Source organism: Oncorhynchus clarkii, chromosome 15 (assembly GCF_045791955.1).
Source record: "Oncorhynchus clarkii lewisi isolate Uvic-CL-2024 chromosome 15, UVic_Ocla_1.0, whole genome shotgun sequence".
Taxonomy (NCBI): Eukaryota; Metazoa; Chordata; class Actinopteri; order Salmoniformes; family Salmonidae; genus Oncorhynchus; species Oncorhynchus clarkii.
In genome coordinates, this window is record NC_092161.1 from 21,424,424 (window position 1) to 21,446,236 (window position 21,813).

The window sequence follows — 21,813 nt, forward strand, 5'->3', positions numbered from 1 at the left end:
TATAATACAAATCGTAGCACATCATCAACTTACCACAATGGCATCCTTCACATTTTTCCGAATATCCAGGACTTTCTGTTTCTTTTCTCTGGATGGGGAAACAACATATACAAATGGGTCTGTTAAACATTAATTAAATACCTTAAAAATTATCATTGGATTCATTAAATAAATCTTTATGCTGCCCCACAGAAAGGAAAGGTTGTCTCATATCACCACTAATGCAAACCATCATAGGCCTAATAGCCTATTTAGTAATACTCACTATTTGTAAATTAACAGTAAGGATGTATTGTGCTAAAATGTTATTTGAAAGTTTACTTTTTAAGCTATTACATTAGGCTAGCCTATGCTACAACAATGCGTCTCATTTAGAACTAAAGGTGGACAGAAATTAAGCATAGCCTATATTTACTTGGTCCATTTCCTCAAATAATATCAAATGTATTATTAAAGATATAAATATTGAGGACAGTTTAGGATTGGGTATCATTCATTCATTTCCTAAAAAACGTATTCAGTATACTACAATCTATACAGAAGCATATATTACAGTGCACAATGTAACCAAATCAAACTACAATGTAACCAAGTCTAGATTGAATATAGTAGGATATCATAAACCATAGAAAGATCCCACTGGGCACACACTGGTTGAATCAACATTGTTCCCACGTCATTTCAATGAAATTACGTTGAGCCAACGTGGAATAGACCTTGAATTGACGCCTGTGCCCAGTGGGATACATTGACACATACATATAAAGATACGTCGTTTTAGCACCGTTTTAAAATACCACTGCACACATTACTGTCGCAGAACAGTTTTTTTTTTAAACACATGAATTCAGTTGAGATTTTGTTTGTTTATTGGGTCCACATTATAATGCAATAGCAACTGTAAATACAGCGTAACATGTATCTGTCAGTGTTTTGACACACATAATCTCGACCACAAGTAGGCCTAAATCTGCTACTATGTCGTCTTTATCACTGTGACAGCTATTTGAAATCAGTTGGACATAGCAGGCTTGTTGCCATGCTGTTGTTAAACCATTGGGCCCGATGGACACTGCAGTGCTACAGAGCAAAGAAACGTCTACCCAACCCTCGGTCCTTTTCTTATCCTACATCAAACTAATCAAAATGACAACAAGAAAATATGTTTTAATACTCAACACTATCAAAATAGAACAGGAATACGTCCAATTTTGCACGTAAATAATTACAAATAAATGAAATAACGGGTACTTACTCCGCATTAAAGCCATTGACGTGCAGAATCCGCATCTGCTTGACAATCGTACTTTTCCCAGACTCTCCGGCCCCTTCGAAATAAAACACAGATGAAGCATAAGGAAATGGAGCCATCGCTAAAATATAAGAATGTACTTGGGTGCCGCATATGCTGGTGTTTAAAATCCATGCCAATTGTACAATCCATCTGACGATTCAGTCAGCGCTCGCCTGCGAGACCTGTCAACATATGTGGGCTGGGGGCGAATCTGAAGACATACATGATACCTATCCGTTATCATATCCACCTTCTGGACCTTACCCAATAAAAGCAGTCGATGTGTGGCTTTATATGCTTGTCTTTCCTTTTGTAATTGTTTCTCGATTTTTTTATTTGCTTCTCTTTGTGCCTTTTCATCGATGCGTTGATCTTCAGTCTTGCTGTTGCCCAAACACCCCATCTTCCGCTGAGCTCTTCTCGTAAAAAGAAAGTATAAAATAACAGCTAATGCAATTCCTACTTTCAATATAAAAGGAGAAGAAATAGGGCGAAAAATCCGTGCGCCACTTCTCCGTCGCTCAGAAAAAAATCTTCCCCGTTACAATTTCGTTTTAACCCCTTGTCAAACCCAACCCAGTGGATTCAGTCGATTCTAATAAATATGTGCATCATAAATAGAACAAAAAGATACATTGACTTCATAAATATGCAAAGAGTGGAGCGGGGCTGAATCTGGAAGCCAGCCAACTGCTCTTCTCTCTCGCTCCTGCTTCCCACTCTCTATTTTTCCGGTCTAAAATTCTGTTTGTGTTTCGGTCCCTTTAACTCAGCACTGCCTCTCTCTGTAGCACCAGGAAGTCACACTGCACCGAAAGAGAAACACCTCACAGAGAGCGCGCGCCACCTTACCACTATTTGAATACCCAGTTTAAAACAACATTTCTTAATTTAACAAGTACAACAAACAAAAAAGATAGGCTGCGTTTATCTAATAAAATGTGCGCCGAAAAGTTTCGTTTCAATATGCTGTTCAGTATAAAATAATTGGTGAATGATATAGTACAATTGTTTCCAAAAACGGGTATATGTTTGATCCAGACAAACACTTTAATCACGTTTCCTACACAAATCATTTCCCAATCCACATTGCGCGCGTAAATCATTTCACAGGTGCTTGCAAACACCGGTAAATGGAGGGTAACCAGAGAGCGCGACCGTAGACAATCAGGGCCGCGCACCAGCGTATAATCACACAAACCATATCATATTACAAAACCAAATAATAACACTGTTAAACTCGATACAAAAGATAATGAAACAAGTAATTTATCTGTAGTAGCCTATTAACTTGACATAGGCCTACTCTATAGCCTAGTAGGTTCTCTTTCATCTGTAGCAATACAAAATGACACACTACAATAATAAACTCAGCAAAAAAATAAACGTCCTCTCACTGTCAACTACTTTTATTTTCAGCAAACTTAACATGTGTAAATATAAACATAAGGTTCAACAACTGAGACATGAACTGAACAAGTTCCACAGACATGTGACAAACAGAAATGGAATCATGTGTCTATGAACAAGGGGGGGGGGGGGGGGGGGGGGGGGGGTCCAAATCAAAAGTAACAGTCAGTATCTGGTGTGGCCATCAGCTGCATTAAGTACTGCAGTGCCTCTCCTCCTCATGGACTGCACCAGATTTGCCAGTTCTTGCTGTGATATTACCCCACTCTTCCACCAAGGCACCTGCAAGTTCCCAGACATTTCTGGGGGGAATGGCCCTAGCCCTCACCCTCCGATCCAACAGGTCCCAGACGTGCTCAATGGGATTGAGATCCGTGCTCTTCACTGGCCCTGGCAGAACACTGACATTCCTGTCTTGCAGGAAATCACACACAGAACGAGCAGTCTGGCTGGTGGCATTGTTATGCTGGAGGGTCATGTCAGGATGAGCCTGCAAGAAGGGTACCACATGAGGGAAGTGGATGTCTTCCCTGTAACGCACAGGGTTGAGATTACCTGCAATGACAACAATGATGCTGTGACACACCGCCCCAGACCATGACGGAACCTCCACCTCCAAAATCGATCCCGCTCCAGAGTACAGGCCTCTGTGTAACACCCATTCCTTCGATGATAAACACGAATCTGACCATCACCCCTGGTGAGACAAAACCGCGACTCGTCAGTGAAGAGCACTTTTTGCCAGTCCTGTTTGATCCAGCGATGGTGGGTTTGTGCCCCTAGGCGACGTTGTTGCCGGTGATGTCTGGTGAGGACCTGCCTTACAACAGGCCTACAAGCCCTCAGTCCAGCCTCTCTCAGCCTATCGCAGACAGTCTGAGCACTGATGGAAGGATTGTGCGTTCCTGGATTAACTCAGGCAGTTGTTGTTGCCATCCTGTACCTGTCCCGCAGGTGTGATGTTCGGATGTACCGATCCTGTGCAGATGTTGTTACCCATGGTCTGCCACTGCGAAGACGATCAGCTGTTCGTAATGTCTCCATGTAGCGCTGTCTTAGGTGTCTCACAGTACGGACATTGCAATTTATTGCCCTGGCCACATCTGCAGTCTTCATGCCTCCTTGCATCATGCCTAAGGCACGTTCACGCAGATGAACATGGACCCTGGGCATCTTTCTTTTGGTGTTTTTCAGTCAGTAGAAAGGCCTCTTTAGTGTCCTAAGTGTTCATAACTGTGACCTTAATTGCTTACCGTCTGTAAGCTGTTATTGTCTTAATGACCGTTCCACATGTGCATGTTCATTAATTGTTTATGGTTCATTGAACAAGCATGAGAAACAGTGTTTAAAACATTTACAATGAAGATCTGTGAAGTTATTTGGATTTTTACAAATTATCTTTGAAAGACAGGGTCCTAAAAAAGGGACGTTTCTTTTTTTTGCTGAGTTTAGTAGAGAATCCAAAGGTGTGAATATAACATCACCTCAAGCTTTGAGAAAAAAAAGTCACAATGCAAATGCAATGGAATATATGCAAACGAGTTCATGTGTTTGCGTATCAGCATCCATGTTCTAGCAGCACAGCTGGGCAGTGCTCCCATCAACAGTGGAGAGTATATCCATGTAGTGAGCGAGAGCCAAAGACAATCTCCCAATATGATAGGATGGAGGTGGTGTCTGGGTCATTTTAAGGTTAGTGTGGATGAACATGCCCTGACAACCAATAAAAGCCATCCTCAAAGTAAAGCATTGTTGGGAAAATTAATCATTAATGAAGTCCTTTCAAACCCCAATAAAATGTAGTCAACTAATTCAAAGATGACAGATACAATGACTAAAGTAGTACTTTGTGATCTAAAGTAAGTGAGGTAGATGTGTTTGACCATTTCAGTGGCAAACCAGACTCGGAAGGACTAGAATTAATTACATCAATTGAACGATTGATTGATTTCAAAACATTTAAAAAATAAATCAGACATATCAAAACATGGATTATATCAAAAGTAGTGTGAGGCAAACTGGCAACTGAGGGTATATGTGATATGTGATGGTTATCTGTCGTGATGTGTCACAGTTCAGAACATTAGCAGCCTCCAGAACAATGGAAAGATTTTCCAGTACAAAAAAAATATGAAAACAAGATGCAAATGTGATGTTATAGGTCGAGTTGGCCAGTGTGTGGCTCCTCTGGATGCAAATTTAGCCCGCGGAGCTTACTAACTGTTAATGTTGTGTGTTGGTTGAGAGTGTCGGCTCTACCTACCTCTAGCCTCGTTCAAACCATCCTGATCTCATGAGCTTACGCTCTGTTACAGAATGTAAACTCACAAGATCAGGATGGTTCGTACGAGGCTAACCTACCGCTCTACTATTCAGAAATGAGTAATTTACTGTATGTCTCCCTACAATGCCATGGGGAGTTAAGACAATCTTTGCTTTCACTTGTTTTGGTTTTTGTCACCTGTTTGCATCGCGCCCAGTCACAACTATGTGAACTACAGAGCCAAAGTTTTTTCCCTGTTTGGCACAAGGAGTTAAGTAACAAACATATTTTTAAAGTCACTAGAAATGATCACCATCATCTTATCTAATTCTCTCTATAGTGTCAACGTAGAGCAGCCCATTGACTATCGTCTTACATTGCCTTTTGTCTCCCTCTTGTGGTTTAGATTAATACTATACACTTCAGTGTGTGTGTGTGTGTGTGTGTGTGTGTGTGTGTGCGCGCGTGCTTGATGACAATATGCATGTACAACAAAGGACTGGTCAAGAATACATGCATCCTTTACTAGAAAGCTATGACTGTATGACTTTCACCCTTCCTCCTTGTACCCTGTTGCCTGGATAAAAATAGCTTGTGTATGATAAGTTAGTATACAGCTCAGGTCATACCTTAGGCTGGAAAACTGGTATTCTAGTTTCTCTTTCCAGTGAGTACACAGAGAAGGTTAGAGATTAAGAGGATACCTGGAATGGTAGCTAGCTTTCTAAAAGCTCTCCGTGGTCATAACATGGCATTCCCAAAGGCCCAGTGCAGGGTCATGTTCATTAGGCACTGAATGGAATAAAACGGCTTGACAACCTGGACTTGTCCAATAACAAACAGTAATTTTTGTTTTCGGTTTTCAAAACGCTTTGCTATGGTGTGCCCTACTGAACATGACCGAGGAGATCTGCAGGTTAGTATTGACCAGATAAACTTGCAAATTGCAAAAGCAACTGCTTTCGGTCAACTGAGTTGAGAGTGCATCTAAGACAATCATTCCTTTTTTATAGTAGGGCAGTCTGTCAGCAGGCTGGTGGCCAACTGAGTGAATTTGGGATATTACTGTCCTTTGTCACACATTCCTGGTGCGTGATCTTTTGATTTGTTTTGGTTCGGGTTGAACTTTCAACCCCGCTGGACAGCCCCGGGTTAGTTTCCGTAGGACGTGGGGCTCGATTTAGAAAGCGAGAGTAAAAAAAAAACAGGATGCACATTTTCTCCCCAGAGAACGGGAGGTGTAAGAGAGGTCTGATGAGGTCAAGATGAGGTCATAGCTGCTGGTTGGTGGGTTGGATGGTAGGTTCACCACCACTGTCTGTCTGACAAGAATGGCACAGGACTGAGAAAGTGAAACCATTTCCAGGGAAGACATAACTTTACAAAAACATCCACCCAGAATTAAGTCACCTTAACTTGAACCCTTCATAGAAAGGGCTACATATCACTGACATAGTAATTATGTAACGGATGTCATAAATATATCTGTCTGCTGGACTGCTGTCAGCTTGCAAACAGAACTCATTTTATGTCACGAGTAAAGTCAGTTGACATAAGCACCCCTTACGGAACAACACATGAATTTCACGTGAACACATGTGAAGTGTTCCAAAAACACACTTTCATGTGATCACAATGTGACAACATGTAAAGCAAAATGTGATAACATGAAGCTACATGTATAAACGTGAATTGTTGTTTTTCTGTAACCCTTGTGACTTAGATTTCCACTTAAGTGTAACCAGCAGACGTTTCAATGTATAGACAGAGAATAACATTTAACTGTGTGCATGTCTGTCAGCCTTGATAATTAGCCTAAATAGCTGACTAAATTATCTTAGAACATTTTTGGATCCCAGGTCAGGTCTACTGGTCTAGTGACTGAGGGTGAAAATTGATTAGGGACATGGACGTCAAAGAACATTAAAGGAGGCCTCCCGGGTGGAGCAGTGGCTAAGGGCGCTGTACTGCAGCGCCAGCTGAGTACAGCCAGAGTCCCTGGGATCGCGCCCAGGCTCTGTCGTAACCGGCCGCGACCGGGAGGTCCGTGGGGCGACGCACAATTGGCCTAGCGTCGTTCGGGTTAGGGAGGGCTTGGTCGGTAGGGATGTCCTTGTCTCATCGCGCACCAGCGACTCCTGTGGCGGGCCAACCAAGGTTGCCAGGTGCATTGGTGCGGCTGGCTTCCGGGTTGGATGCGCGCTGTGTTAAGAAGCAGTGCAGCTGGTTGGGTTGTGTATCGGAGGACGCATGACATTCAACCTTCGTCTCTCCCGAGCCCGTACGGGAGTTGTAGCAATGAGACAAGATAGTAGCTACTACAACAATTGGATACCACGAAATTGGGGAGAAAAAGGGGTAAAATTCAAAACAAAAAAAAAACATTAAAGGACGTTAGAAGAAGTCAGCGGTGAGAAGGAGGCTTTTGTCCCAATGACCAGACCGGCAGTACATGCCGATAAAAATGTAAATAAAACAGAGAAGGCAAACGATAAAACCGTTTGGAGACATATTTTGCCTTTTCACATGGCAAGTTCTTAGCTCAGAACTATCCTTAATGAATATTGCAATTAAGTGACGCCGGGAAACACGGAACTGATTAGCTAGCCTAGCACTGACAATGTGGTGTTAAGAGCTCTCAATTGTTGATTACTTTCTCACTTAGAAGTTTGAATGTATATGACTTTAATGTTACTTTTTCAAAAGATGGCTGCTATATCCATTCAGGTAAATCACAGCTACTTGAGGGGATAGGATCTTTCCCAACTGATCTCCGAACATTTGCATATTTGGATGGAACCTGAACCTGCTTGAGAGCATCTCCGTTACATATCTTGAAATTCCGTAACCCAGATTCCATCTGGGCTAAAAATAGCCCCCCAGAGAGCGTCTCTCTCTGCAGCTCTGATATGGAATGATAACAGAGCCAACCTGCCCCTTAGCGTGCAGAAAAACACATGCATGCAGATAGACATGTTACACTGCAGATAGACGTGTTACACTGCAGACAGACGTGTTACACAGCACACAGACGTGTTACACTAGAGACAGACGTGTTACCCTGTACACATACATGTTACACTGCACAGAGACGTGTTACACAGCACACAGACGTGTTACACTAGAGACAGACGTGTTACCCTGTACACATACGTGTTACACAGCACAGAGACGTGTTACACAGCACAGAGACGTGTTACCCTGTACACATACGTGTTACACTGCACAGAGACGTGTTACACTGCACAGAGACGTGTTACACTGCACAGAGACGTGTTACACTGCACAGAGACGTGTTACACTGCACAGAGACGTGTTACACTGCACAGAGACGTGTTACACTGCACAGAGACGTGTTACACTGCACAGAGATGTGTTACACTGCACAGAGACGTGTTACCCTGTACACATATGTGTTACACTGCACAGAGATGTGTTACATTGCACAGAGACGTGTTACACAGCACAGAGACGTGTTACACTAGAGACAGACATGTTAAACTACACTCAGACGCATTTACTCTTCCCTTTGTTGCCTCACAAACATCTTCCACCACACACACGCCACACTTGAACTCAAACTCCATATTAATAACGAAGGAAAATGTATTGTATGAATGATCAATGAACATGCACTATGGCGCTCTGAGGCCAAGCCTTTCCCCTCAATCTCTTATCATTGGCCATTGGTCATCCCAGATATGAAAGATTACAATAGCTGAAAACGTGGCAGCTATGTTCAGGTCATGAGACTGAGAAAGCAAGGTGGAAGGGTTTATGGGATGGGCCGGCAGCAAAAATAGCACAGACTTTGGACTATTCCCACTTGAGTTTATATATGGCATCATGACACAAGGATGGACCCCACTCTCAATAAACACAATATCATAAGAATGACACGTGCATTACAAAATGAGAGTTTGGAGTTCTTAGTCAAGGAAAGAATAGGGCTAATCGTAATAATTTCAGACCTTATTTGGTTACAGACAGACCTGCATGCCAGCAGTAAAGTATGCTAGCAGTAGCAAGGTAAAGTAGCAATATTTGTAAAACTTTGATACATACCCGCCAGGACAAGTGTACTGTATGCAGTGAAGGGTACATATGTTGGATCTTAATTTGAGCCAGTTTGCTACAGCAGGAAAATAATCCTGCAGCAACGGGAATTGTAAATTATTATGTGGATTATAATTCATGGACATTTTGTAGGGTTTGATAAATGTTTCACTATGGCAAAATCAAGTCTGACATTTAAAAGTGGAAATGACTAACTTTAGAAGGATTTTTAAACCTCTAATACACTACAAGTTTGCATTTCCTGCAATCTCAGCAACCAAATAGTGATCAAATTAAGATCCTACATCTGTAATGCCTAAATACACAATCATAGAGTTTCTCAGAGTAGTAGAATGGGGACAGGGCGATGTGTGCGTGTGAGAGAAAGACAGAGAGAGAGAGAGTGGGAGATAATGTGTAACATACACTAACAGTTAATGTCACTTACACACACACACACACAATGCATTCGGAAAGTACTCACCCCTTGACTTTTTCCACATTTTGTTACGTTACAGCCTGTCTAAAATGTATTAACTTGTTTTTTTCTCATCAATCTAAACACAACACCTCATAATGACAAAGCAAAAAAAGGTTTAGACATTTTTGCAAATGTATTAAAAAATTAAAAAATGAAATATTACATTTACATAAGTATTCAGACCCTTTGCGCAGTACTTTGTTGAAGCACTTTTGGCAGCGATTACAACCTTGAGTCTTGTTGGGTATGATACAAGCTTGGCACACCTGTATTTGGGGAGTTTCTCCCATTCTTCTCTGCAGATCCTCTCAAGCTCTGTCAGGTTGGATGGGGAGTGTCGTTGCACAGCTATTTTCACATCTCTCCAGAGATGTTTTATTGGGTTCAAGTCCGGGCTCTGGCTGGGTCATTCAAGGACATTCAGAGACTTGTCCCGAAGCCACTCCTGCATTGTCTTGGCTGTGTGCTTAGAGTCGTTGTCCTATTGGAAGGTGAACATTCACCCCAGTCTGAGGTCCTGAGTGCTCTGGAACAGGTTTTCATCAAGGATCTCTCTGTACTTTACTCTGTTCATCTTTCCCTCGATCCTGACGAGTCTCTCAGTCCCTGCCGCTGAAAAACATCCCCACAACACAATGATGTCACCACTATGCTTCATTATAGGGATGGTGTGAGGTTTCCTCCAGATGTGACACTTGGCATTCAGGCCAAAGATTTCAATCTTGGTTTCATCAAACTAGAGAATCTTGTTTCTCATGATCTGAGTCTTTAGGTGCCTTTTGGCAAACTCCAACCGGGCTGTCATGTGCCTTTTACTGAGGAGTGGCTTCCATCTGGCCATGCTACCATAAAGGCCTGATTGGTGGAGTACTCCAGAGATGGGAGAAACTTCTAGAAGGACAACCATCTCTCCATTAGGAACTCTGGAGCTCTGTCAGAGTGACCATCAGGTTCTTGGTCACCTAACTGACCAAGGATCTTCTCCCCCGATAGCACAGTTTGGCCGGGCGGCCAGCTCTAGGAAGAGTCTTGGTTTTTCCAAACTGCTTCCATTTAAGAATTATGGATGCCATTGTGTTCTTGGGGACCTTCATTGCTGCATAAAATGTTGCTACCCTTCCCCAGATCTGTGCCACAACACAATCCTGTCTCGGAGCTCTACGGACAATTCCTTCGTCCTCATGGCTCGGTTTTTGCTCTGACATGCACTGTCAAATGTGGGACCTTACATAGACATGTGCGTGCCTTTCCAAATCATGTCCAATCAATTGCATTTACCACAGCTGGACTCCAATCAATTTGTAGAAACATCTCAAGGATGCACCGGAGCTCAATTTTGAGTCTCATAGCAAAGGGTCTGAATACTTATGTAAATAAGGTGTTTCTGTTTATTTTTAATAAATCTGGAAACATTTCTAAAACCTGTTTTCGCTTTGTCATTATGGGATATTGTGTGTAGACTGGTGTGTCCAAAAAATGTTTTAATCCATTTTAGAATTTTTTGCTTTATTTAACTAGGCATGTCAGTTAAGAACAAATTCTTATTTTCAATGACGGCTAGGAACAGTGGGTTAACTGCCTGTTCAGGGGCAGAACGACAGATTTGTACCTTGTCAGCTGGGGGATTCGAACTTGCAACTTTTAAGTAACTAGTCCAACGCTCTAACCACTAGGCTACCCTGCCGCTGTAATGCTATAAAATGTGGAAAAATGTGATTGATTTCAGAATAGAAACTATACCATGAAGTCCAAAGAACTGTCTGTGTGGAAAAAGTCACTCCACCAATCAAGCCTTTATGGCCAGATGGAAGCCACTTTCCTGTATAATATATATACCGTATATAATAATATAAACCATTTAGCAGATCCAAAGCAACTTACAGCATACATATGGGTGATTCAAGGATTTTTTTATTTAACTAGGCAATTGAGTCTGGGTTGGCGCCCCCCCCCCCCCCCCCCCTTGGGTTGTGCCGTGGCGGAGGTCTTTGTGGGCTATACTCAGCCTTGTCTCAGGATGGTAAGTTGGTGGTTGAAGATATCCCTCTAGTGGTGTGGGGGCTGTGCTTTGGCAAAGTGGGTGGGGTTATATCCTTCCTGTTTGGCCCTGTCCGGGGGTGTCCTCAGAGTGGGCCACAGTGTCTCCTGACCCCTCCTGTCTCAGCCTCCAGTATTTATGCTGCAGTAGTAGTTTGTGTCGGGGGGCTAGGGTCAGTTTGTTATATCTGGAGTACTTCTCCTGTCCTATTCGGTGTCCTGTGTGAATCTAGGTGTGCGTTCTCTAATTCTCTCCTTCTCTCTTTCTCTCTCTCGGAGGACCTGAGCCCTAGGACCATGCCCCAGGACTACCTGACATGATGACTCCTTGCTGTCCCCAGTCCACCTGGCTGTGCTGCTGCTCCAGTTTCAACTGTTCTGCCTTAATATTATTCGACCATGCTGGTCATTTATGAACATTTGAACATCTTGGCCATGTTCTGTTATAATCTCCACCCGGCACAGCCAGAAGAGGACTGGCCATCCCACATATGCTCTCTCTAATTCTCTCTTTCTTTCTCTCTCTCGGAGGACCTGAGCCCTAGGACCATGCCCCAGGAATACCTGACATGATGACTCCTTGCTGTCCCCAGTCCACCTGACTGTGCTGCTGCTCCAGTTTCAACTGTTCTGCCTTATTATTATTCGACCATGCTGGTCATTTATGAACATTTGAACATCTTGGCCATGTTCTGTTATAATCTCCACCCGGCACAGCCAGAAGAGGACTGGCCACCCCACATAGCCTGGTTTCTAGGTTTCTTCCTAGGTTTTGGCCTTTCTAGGGAGTTTTTCCTAGCCACCCATGCTTCTACACCTGCATTGCTTGCTGTTTGGGGTTTTAGGCTGGGTTTCTGTACAGCACTTTGAGATATCAGCTGATGTACGAAGGGCTATATAAATAAATTTGATTTGATTTGAGTTAAGAACCAATTCTTATTTTCAATGACAGCCTAGGAACAGTGGGGATTTGAACTTGCAACCTTTCGGTTACTAGTTCAACACGCTAACCACTAGGCTACCCTGCCACCCCAAATTAAACCCACAACCCTGGCATAACAAGCACCATGCACTGCCAACTAAGCTTCAGATATATAGTATCATGGTATAGGTCATTTCTCAATATCCCATGTGAGTTTATTAGTCAGCAATGTATTTTCTGATATTCACTGCCAGCTCTCAATACATTTTTTATTCAAAAACAGTAAATACAGATTGCTACCCTAATTTAAAATCCAGACTTCATCTGAGGTCATAAGGGGAACTGACTGACTGACCGATTGCCATGTTCCAGGACACTAGCAGGTCACATGCACTAGCCTACTGCTATGGCTAGTTAAGCAGCTCTTGATGTGTGCTTCTTGTTCTTTGATAAGCTAGTTCTTGGAATGCTGAGATACTACCACTGTGACGGTTACACATAGCCTGGTCCCAGATCTGTTACCGCAGTCTTGCAACAGCTATATGATAATTGTCCCGCTAAGGCAAGACATCACAAACAGATCTGGGGCCAGGCTAGGTAACCTAAGGGCTGTCATTATGACATGGTTAGACCTCATGTTATATCAGAGGTTTCATGATGAATTGGGATGTGAGGTAGGCTATAACTGTCACTAACGAATGACTAGTGACTGCATATTGCCATTGGTGTGCTTCACGCCTGTGTGCCACAACTTCAGGATAGCATGTAAGTGCTTTCAGAAAGTATTCATACCCGTTGACTTATTCCACATTTTGTTGTGTTCAGCCTGAATTCAAAATGGTTAACATTTTTGTTTTTCTAATCCAGCTACACACAATACCCCATAATGACAAAGTGAAAGCTGACTTTTAGAAATTTTAGCACATTTATTGAAAATGAAATACAGAAATATCTCATTTACAGTATTCACACAGGTGCATCCAATTTCCTTTGATCATCCTTGAGATGTCGGTACAACTTGATTGGAATCAACCTGTGGCTAATTCAATTCTTTGGACACGATTTAGAAAGAAACACACCTGTCTACATAAGGTTCATCTGCATTGCCAGCTGTTTGGGGTTTAAGGCTGGGTTTCTGTACAGCACTTTGTGACATCGGCTGATGTAAAAAGAAAAAATGGCTTTATAAATACATTTGATTGATTGATTGATTTCAGAACAGAAACTATACCATGAAGTCCAAGGAACTGCATGTAGATCTCTGAGATAGAACTGTGATGAGGCATATACACTGACAGTAAAAACATAAGGAGCACCTTCCTAATATTGAGTTGTACCTCCTTTTGCCCTCAGCACAGCCTCAATTTGTCAGGGCATGGACTCTACAAGGTGTCGAAAGCGTTCCACAGGGACACTGGTCCATGTTGACACCGATTCTTCCACACTGTTGTGCGAAGTTGGCTGGTAGTGGATCTCTACTCCGAATTGCTCGTTCATTGTCATCCCATAGACGCTCAATTAGACTGAGACCTGGTGACTGGGTAGGCCACTGCAGTAAGCGGAATTTACTGTCATGTTCGTGGAACCATTCCTGGACAATCCTCGTCTTGTGGCATGGGGCATTATTCTGCTGAAATAAATATATTTGCAAATGGATACTGTCATGATGGGATGCACCTGATTGGTAATGATGTTCAGATATACTGTGGTACTCAAACGTTGCTCCAATTTGAACACACCATCACAAGCCTTCAATGTTGACACTCTGCATGATTGATGCATGTACTCATGTGCTTTTCTCCCATCAGCGTGAAACAGCAGGAACCAGGATTCACCAGACCAGGCAATGTTTTTCCAATTCTCCAGTGTCCAGAGTTTTCAATCATTAGCCCACTATAACCACAGTTTATTGTATTTTTCTGCAAGAAGTGGAACTCTTAGGTCGTTGGCTGCCATACCCCATTTGTGTCAAGGCACGACAGGTTGTGCATTCTTTTATGGGTCTTTGGGCATCAATGTTGTACTGGAGTGTCAGTTGACTAACTGTAGCCGTCTGTAGCTTTGCACAATTCGTGTCAGCCTCCTTTGTCATCTTTCATCAATTACCTGTTTTTGTCTACTGATCTGTTGTTTGCTGGACATCTTTTGGGTGGTGGACCATTCTTGATACACATGGGAAACTGTTGAGCATGAAAAACCCAGCAGTGTTGCAGTTCTTGACACACTCACACCAGTGTGCCGGCACCTACTACCGGCACCTACTACCATAACCCGTTCAAAGGCACTTAAATCTTTTGTCTGGCCCATTCGCCCTCAATGGAATACATACACAATCCATGTCTCAATTGTCTCAAGGCTTAAAAATCCTTCTTTAACCTGTCTCTTCCCTGTCATCTACACTGATATAACAGGTGACATCAATAAGGGATCATAGCTTTCACCTGGATTCACCTGGTCAGTCTATGTCATGGAAGAACGGGTATACTTAATGTTTTGTACACTCAGTGTATCTGGGAAAGTGTATAAACCAATCTCTAGAATGCTGAAAGTTTCCAAGAGAACAGTCTCCATCATTGGGAAATGGAAATAATATGGAACTGCCCAGACTCTGGCCTTCTGATCAAACTGAGCAACTGGGCAAGAAGAACCTTGGTCAGGGAGGTGACCAAGAACCCAATGACCTCTCTGGCAAAACTACAGAGTTCCTTGGCTGAGATGGGAGAATCTACCAGAAGGACAACAGTCTCTATAGCACTAAACCAATCTGGACTTCATGGGACAGTGGCCAAACGGAAGCCACTCCTGAGAAAGGCACGAGAGCACACCTAGAGTTTACAAAAAGGCACGTGAAAGATTTTGAGATCAGACCACATCATCTTTTGCCTTATGATGAGACAAAAATATTGCCCCTTTGCATGAATGCAAAGCATTGTCTGGAGAAAACCAGACATAGCTCATCACCTGTCTAACACCATCCGTACCGTGAAGCATGGTGGTGGCAGCATCATGCTATGGAGATACTTTTCAGTGGCAGGGACTGGGAGACTGGTAAAGATAGAAGGAACAATGAATGGTGCAAGATACACACAAATCCTTGATGGGAACAAACAACCTTTGACGGGGGTGAAGATTTACATTCAAACAGGACAATGACCTGCATACAGTCAAATCAATGCTGGAATGGCTTCAGAACAAGAATGTGAAAGTCCTTGAGTGGCCCAGCCAAAGCCCAGACTTGAATCCCATTGAAAATCTGTAGAAAGACTTGAAGATTGCTGTTCACAACTGCTCCCCATCTAACTTAACAGAGCTTGAAAAAATCTCCAAGGAAGAATAAGAGAAAATCCCCAAATCCAGACGTGCAAAGCTGATAGACATACCCAAGATGACTCAAAGCTGTAATCGCTGCCAAAGGTCCTTCTACAAAGTATTGCCACAGGGGTTTGAATAATTATGTAAATTAGATATCAGTATTTAATTTTCAATACATTTGCAAAAATGTCTAAAAACATGTTTTAACTTTGTCATTATGAGGCACTATGTGTAGATGGGTGAGAGAAAACAATATATTTAATCAATTTTGAATTCAGGCTGTAACACAACAAAATGTGGAATACATATGTTAGCATACATGCATTAGCCTAGGGTAGAATTTCCTTTAGTAACTGAAAATATCATTTGAAGGTTTGGGGTGAAGTGTCCCTTTAAAATCTTCTGTGTGTCTTGTACGGCATTGTGCTATAATGATTAACCCATCGCTTATCTGTTGTCCTATAGTCCAAGTGCATTTTCAAGGACATTTTGCACGTATAATGCTTCAACCTGGAATGAGAACCAGTAGCCTACTTAATATTCTGTTATCAATGCATTACTGTCCATACTCCTATGACTGTATGAATCACTGGTAGGCTATATTGTCAGGCCTAATGAAAAATGTCCATTCATTAATGCAAATATATATGAAATATTACAGCTGAATTAATTGGTAGAGGAGAACTAGACCATAGGCCTCAGGGACCATCATGACGCGTGTTGGAGGTATGCCGTGCATTAGCCCTCTACTGCACATCATCGCCCTCAGGCAACACAAAACCCTTTTTCCCCCTCACCCGCCCACCATATTAAAACAATCCTATACATGACAATATGTGATGACATGTCTGTAAACAATCCAATGAGGTGCAGAAGTTGGTATGATGTATCGATTGGGGCAGGAACCTTCTTTCAGGGAAAGCAGAGTGATGTTAGTGCATGGTGTGAGTGAAGGGTACAACATTTCATTATTTTACATGTTTAAATAGAGAAGTACACATTTTCTATTGTCAAGTTGTGTAGTAACCTCTAAAGAAGCATATTTGATAGGTTTTGAACACACACACACACACACACACACATATATATATATATATATATATTCAGAGCAACATTGTGCAGTTAGGCTACATTTCAGGGAAATATCATGCTCGGTGAAATAGCATTTGAAAGCAATTTGATGTAAAATTATGGCCTTGGTCAATGTTTTTGCCAACATATCCACTGACATTCACAGGCAGTGGACACGGGGACATTATATAGTTGATAGGACCCTAATCAAGCAGTTAGGAGGCTCATATCCTCTGATAGTAAGAACAGTGAGCTTGACTACAGTGGCAGCAAGGAAGAATGGGCCCCAGAATCAGGATTGAGAGGAAGTGAAATACTAGTTTATGCCCAATTTGAATTTATATATTAAAATATCAAGATGTTCTTTGTTTTTAAGTACCCTAATGGCACATCATTGCCCTGAGGCAACAAAACGAATTATGGGTAAAAGTATTTTATTACTTTTGATACATCAAATTAAAATAGGATGGAATATTTATTTTCCCAGAAAAAAAAATGTGCGCAGTAGAGGGTTAATTACACTGGCCGTTTATTTTCATAGCGTGGGAATACAAGGTTGAGGGGTTCTCGAACCTGGTGGACATAGCCTATTCCATTGAATGTATTTATTTTGATAAAGCTAGTGTATAGATTAAATAAGTTAGCCTATAGCCTATTCATGACCTGACATACATCTCATTGGTTTGTAGAAGGATAACATAGCCTGGGCTGGTCAATGTATTAGCCCCAGCCATCTATCTCACACACCTACCGAGTAAAAGCAGACGATGCGTCTGCTCGTATTCCCGTTTCTGCTCCTTCAGAGTTCGGTCAATATGTTTACTGACTTTCTTCGCCTGTTTTTTGACCTCCTTCTCCTCCGATAACTTTTTGTCCAAGGTTTTCTGTTTCTGTTTGCTGAGCTTCTTCTGCAGCAAATGTTGCCGCTGGCTGCGGTCAGCTCCAACATTGTCCCCATTCTGTATGGGCACGCCTTTAGTCGTGTCCCCTCTACCGGCATCTCGTGCATTCGGCTTGCCTTTGCAAGGGCCCCCGCTGCGACACCAACAACCACGGAGCAGTGTCATGTCATTATATGCCTCTGTATCCTCGTGGTCAAGGTCCTTGGAGCGTAACGATACAGAGCAGTCCGCCGGTTTCTCGGTGTCACTGGATTCGTCAAGACTAAGACGCAGGCTGTAGCACAGTCCCATTGTGGGGTTTGTTCCGTTAGTAAAATGGAAGGGAAATGTTCAAGTGAAAAGCACAAAATTCCTCGAGAGATGGTAGGCCTACCTGCTCGCCTATACTCATTGTGGCATTTCCCCTGTCCTGGGATGCTTGTTGAATTCAAACTGCAGAGGTGATCTAATCACGGTCTTGGACTTGCCACCATGTGAGCCATTTTGCATTTTGTCCCGTCTGTCAATGCCAGCCTGTAGTTGGTGGATAACCTGATTGTGACAGTGGCCACCGCTGGTCCACCTTACCGTAAATAAATCTAAAGTACAACCCAAAAAATACGCAAGGTAGTGTGCGCCCAGGACTGGCTCTCGAATTATAATACTCTCTAGGGGCGCCAGTAGTATGTGCATCCCCCTCATTGTGTGAGGCGTCAGCGTTAAATTCACTACTGGTGTAGTCATGGACTTTAACTATTCGTGTGCCAGGACAAAGTAAAAGCTCAGTTGTTAGAATTGTTTTTTTCAATTCTCTCCTACAATAGCCTAACCTAAATATTTTGGTAACACTTTATCAAGAGATATGATTTATTACTTGTTATTTGTATGAGCCCATATGATCTTATTATATACCGAAATAATAGCTAATTTATAATAAAACAGAATATATACACACTTTACTGCATATTTTTCTATGGAAATATATAATTTTGCTGTCACAATACCCAACCACACACATATTTCAGGATAAAGTGTAGGGTGCCTTGCTCAAGGGCACAATGGCAGCGATTGGTAGGCTATCTTGGATGAGGGTCCTACAATCAGCTCTCTGGTTGCTGGTTTAGTTTCCATTTGTACCTTGCCCAAAGATAGAAATATGAAAATAGATGTTATTTAACACATTATGAGGTGATATTTAAGACATTATGGGGATCATGCATGCTTATGACAAGTCTTACAATGCAGATAACAGCATCCCAATGCATTATGCATGTCAGCTTAAAGTAAAATGTTACCAGAAAACTAAAATGGCACTTCTCACTACACGTACGAGTGTAGATTCCTGTGTAGGTCTACACCATTCATACTGTAGCAATGACCAAAGGTTCCAGCTCAGCACAGGCTGTCAGCCTTGAATGGTGATCTCAACATTTATTGGGCAGTTCACCAATAAAGCCTATTTGATACCACAGGGCTGAAGTAGACTGTACAATGCAGGGGTAATAAAACATTGTGTCAGCACCAAATACTGATAGGTGTTGATTGCCTGAATTGTCTGTGAACTTTCCCCAAAGGAGATATCCAGAATGTTCTGTCTACAGGTGCAGGATCTTAATCTGATCACACTTTTGTTGCTGAGAATTTTCCTGCACCTAAAGTAGCCTACAATTTTGGCCAGCTATTAGCTTAACCGCCAATAAAGCAATATTATGGACTAAATATTAAAATCCTGTTGCTGCAGGATTATTTTGCTGTGACAATATAGGTCAAATTATGATACCACATATGTACTACCTTGACTTTTTACAGTGTGAGCAACTAGTTGTGTAATGCAGGGCAGTAGACTCTTGAACAGATAAGAAGAGCAACTTGGAGCCAAAGAGATTGGTATTGCCTGGTAGAGGTGTGACACCCACAGCTCTGAGAATAGATGTTCTACTCAGTCGGTCTGTGGATTAATGGGGAAAGTATACTGCCTCTACCTCACAGTCCAACCAAGGTGTATGAATTGAAGAATAAACTGAATGTTCCAAAAATTGGACAATTTCAATTAAATATAAAGTCCTTCTTTATTAACTTAAAAAACATTTTGGTATTAAAGCCTTCATCGGGGTGATTGATCTCTTTGGATATGCAATTTAAGCACTCAGAAAATAAGTGAGAGGTTGGAACCAATGCATTTTCCTCATAAGACCATACATTTATCAGGGGTGTTTTATAAGACTATGATGATATCATATCACTAAGAAAAATAAACGTAATCTTTCTAGATATCTTGAGTTACTTCAGAAAGAATAATCGTCTGAGTCCATGGGGCCATCACACACATTTTGTTGTGTTACAGCATGAATACAAAATGGAGGAAATGTAGATTTGTCACTGGCCTACACACAATAAGTCATCATGTTAAAGCGGAATTATGTTTTTCTATTTTTTTTTTTACAAATGAATTAAAAATTAAAAACCAAAATGTCTTGAGTCAATAAATATTCAACCCCTTTGTTATGGTAAGCATAACTAAGTTCAGGAGTAAAATTATTCTGAAGAAGTCACAGCTGCATGGACTCACTCTGTGTGCAATAAGAGTGTTTAATGACTGCCTCATCTTTATACCCCACACATATAATTATCTGTAAGGTCCCTCAGTCAAGCAGTGAATTTCAAACACAGATTCAACCACAAAGACCAGGGAGGTTTTCCCTTGCCTCGCATAGAAGGGCACACAAAAAAGCAGACATTGAATATCCCTTTGAGCACAACAACATTTGGAATAAGTCAATGGGTATGAATACCTCCTGAAGGCACTGTAGCTTCCTTATCGAAACAGTTCCATGACTAGACAGTATACAGTCCTGTTGATTGGTAACCATAACTCATATCTAAACAATGTTGTGTGGATGGGCCAGTGCAGTGCAGAGAGTGAGGTGTGTCACAGTACAAAGGTCATAAAGGGATTCCCATGGAATGGCTATTCTGTGTCTGTGGTGAGGCCATCACAGGTGCATGCTCTAAAACGATACATTGTTGTCACCTTGTGGAGAAATTTTGTACATGCAAGCCTAGTTTCTGCAAGTCAAGGCACACTTCTTCTTGTAAGCAACACATTGAACGCAATGGAGGACAATAATTGTCCAAAGTAAACAAAAATTAATTACTCATGAGGGTTTACATTAGCCTGGGTGCCAGTCTGTTTCTGCTCTCCTGCCAACTCAAATAAAATAAAATTGTATTTGTCACATGAAATGCTTACTTGGGGGCCCTTTTCAACAATGCATAGAACAATAATGGAAAAATAATAAAATCTAATAATAAATACACAATAAGTAATGATTGGATGCCAAGCAGATGCCATACCAAGCGGTGATGCACCCAGCCAAAATATTCTCAATGGTGCAGCTATCTGAGGGCACATGCCAAATCTTTTCAGCCTCTTGAGGGGAAATATGCCATGTCATGCCCTCTTCACGACTATGTTGTGTGTGGACCATAATAGATCCTAAGTGATGTAGACACCAAGGAACTTGAAGCTCTCGACAAGCTCCACTATAGCCCCATCGATGTGAATGGAGACATTCTCAGCCCTCCGTTTCCTGTAATTCACGATCGGCTGCTAATCTTGTTGTTGTTGCGGGAAAGGTTTTTGTCCTGGCACCACACTGCCTACCACCACTTAATGATGGTGTTGGAGTCGTGCGCTGCCATGCAGTCGTGGGTCAACAGGGAGTACAGGGGGCACGCACCCCTGAGAGGCCCCATGTTTAGGGTCAGCATGGCGGATGTGTTGTTGCCTACCCATACCACTTGCGAGCGGCCCATCATGAAGTCCAGGATCCAGTTGTAGAGGGAGGCGTTCAGTCCCAGGGGCCTTAGCTTGGTGATTAGCTTGGAGGGCACTGTGTTGTTGAATGCTGAGCTGTAGTCAATTAACATGTTTGGTTTGACAATGACAGCGGAGTAGACAAAAGCACAAACGGACCAGGGACCAGGCTAAGTTGACCGACAACTGAGTTTCATTCCAAACACATCACTTCCAATGCATGTGACTGTCAACTGGTAACCACCACAAGACCTTCAGCTGCATATCCA

At 42.2% G+C, this 21,813-nt stretch overlaps 1 protein-coding gene across 2 annotated transcripts in view; it reads right to left on the reverse strand.

Annotated features, from left to right (window-relative positions):
- The window catches only part of LOC139367037 (guanine nucleotide binding protein (G protein), alpha activating activity polypeptide, olfactory type), a 75,702-nt gene extending 57,268 nt beyond the window's left edge, over positions 1-18,434 (reverse strand). Inside the window, exons 1-3 of one of the 2 annotated variants that reach the window (XM_071104973.1) lie at positions 17,598-18,434; positions 1,256-1,328; positions 34-88 (exon numbers count right to left, since the gene is read on the reverse strand). In XM_071104973.1, the coding sequence (XP_070961074.1) occupies positions 34-88; positions 1,256-1,328; positions 17,598-18,039 (570 nt within the window). In that variant the 5' untranslated portion in view covers positions 18,040-18,434. Of the gene's footprint in view, positions 1-33; positions 89-1,255; positions 1,329-1,558; positions 2,071-17,597 lie in introns of those variants that run through there. The other variant, XM_071104974.1, reaches the window with a different exon arrangement.
- Between the last annotated feature and the right edge of the window lie 3,379 nt (positions 18,435-21,813).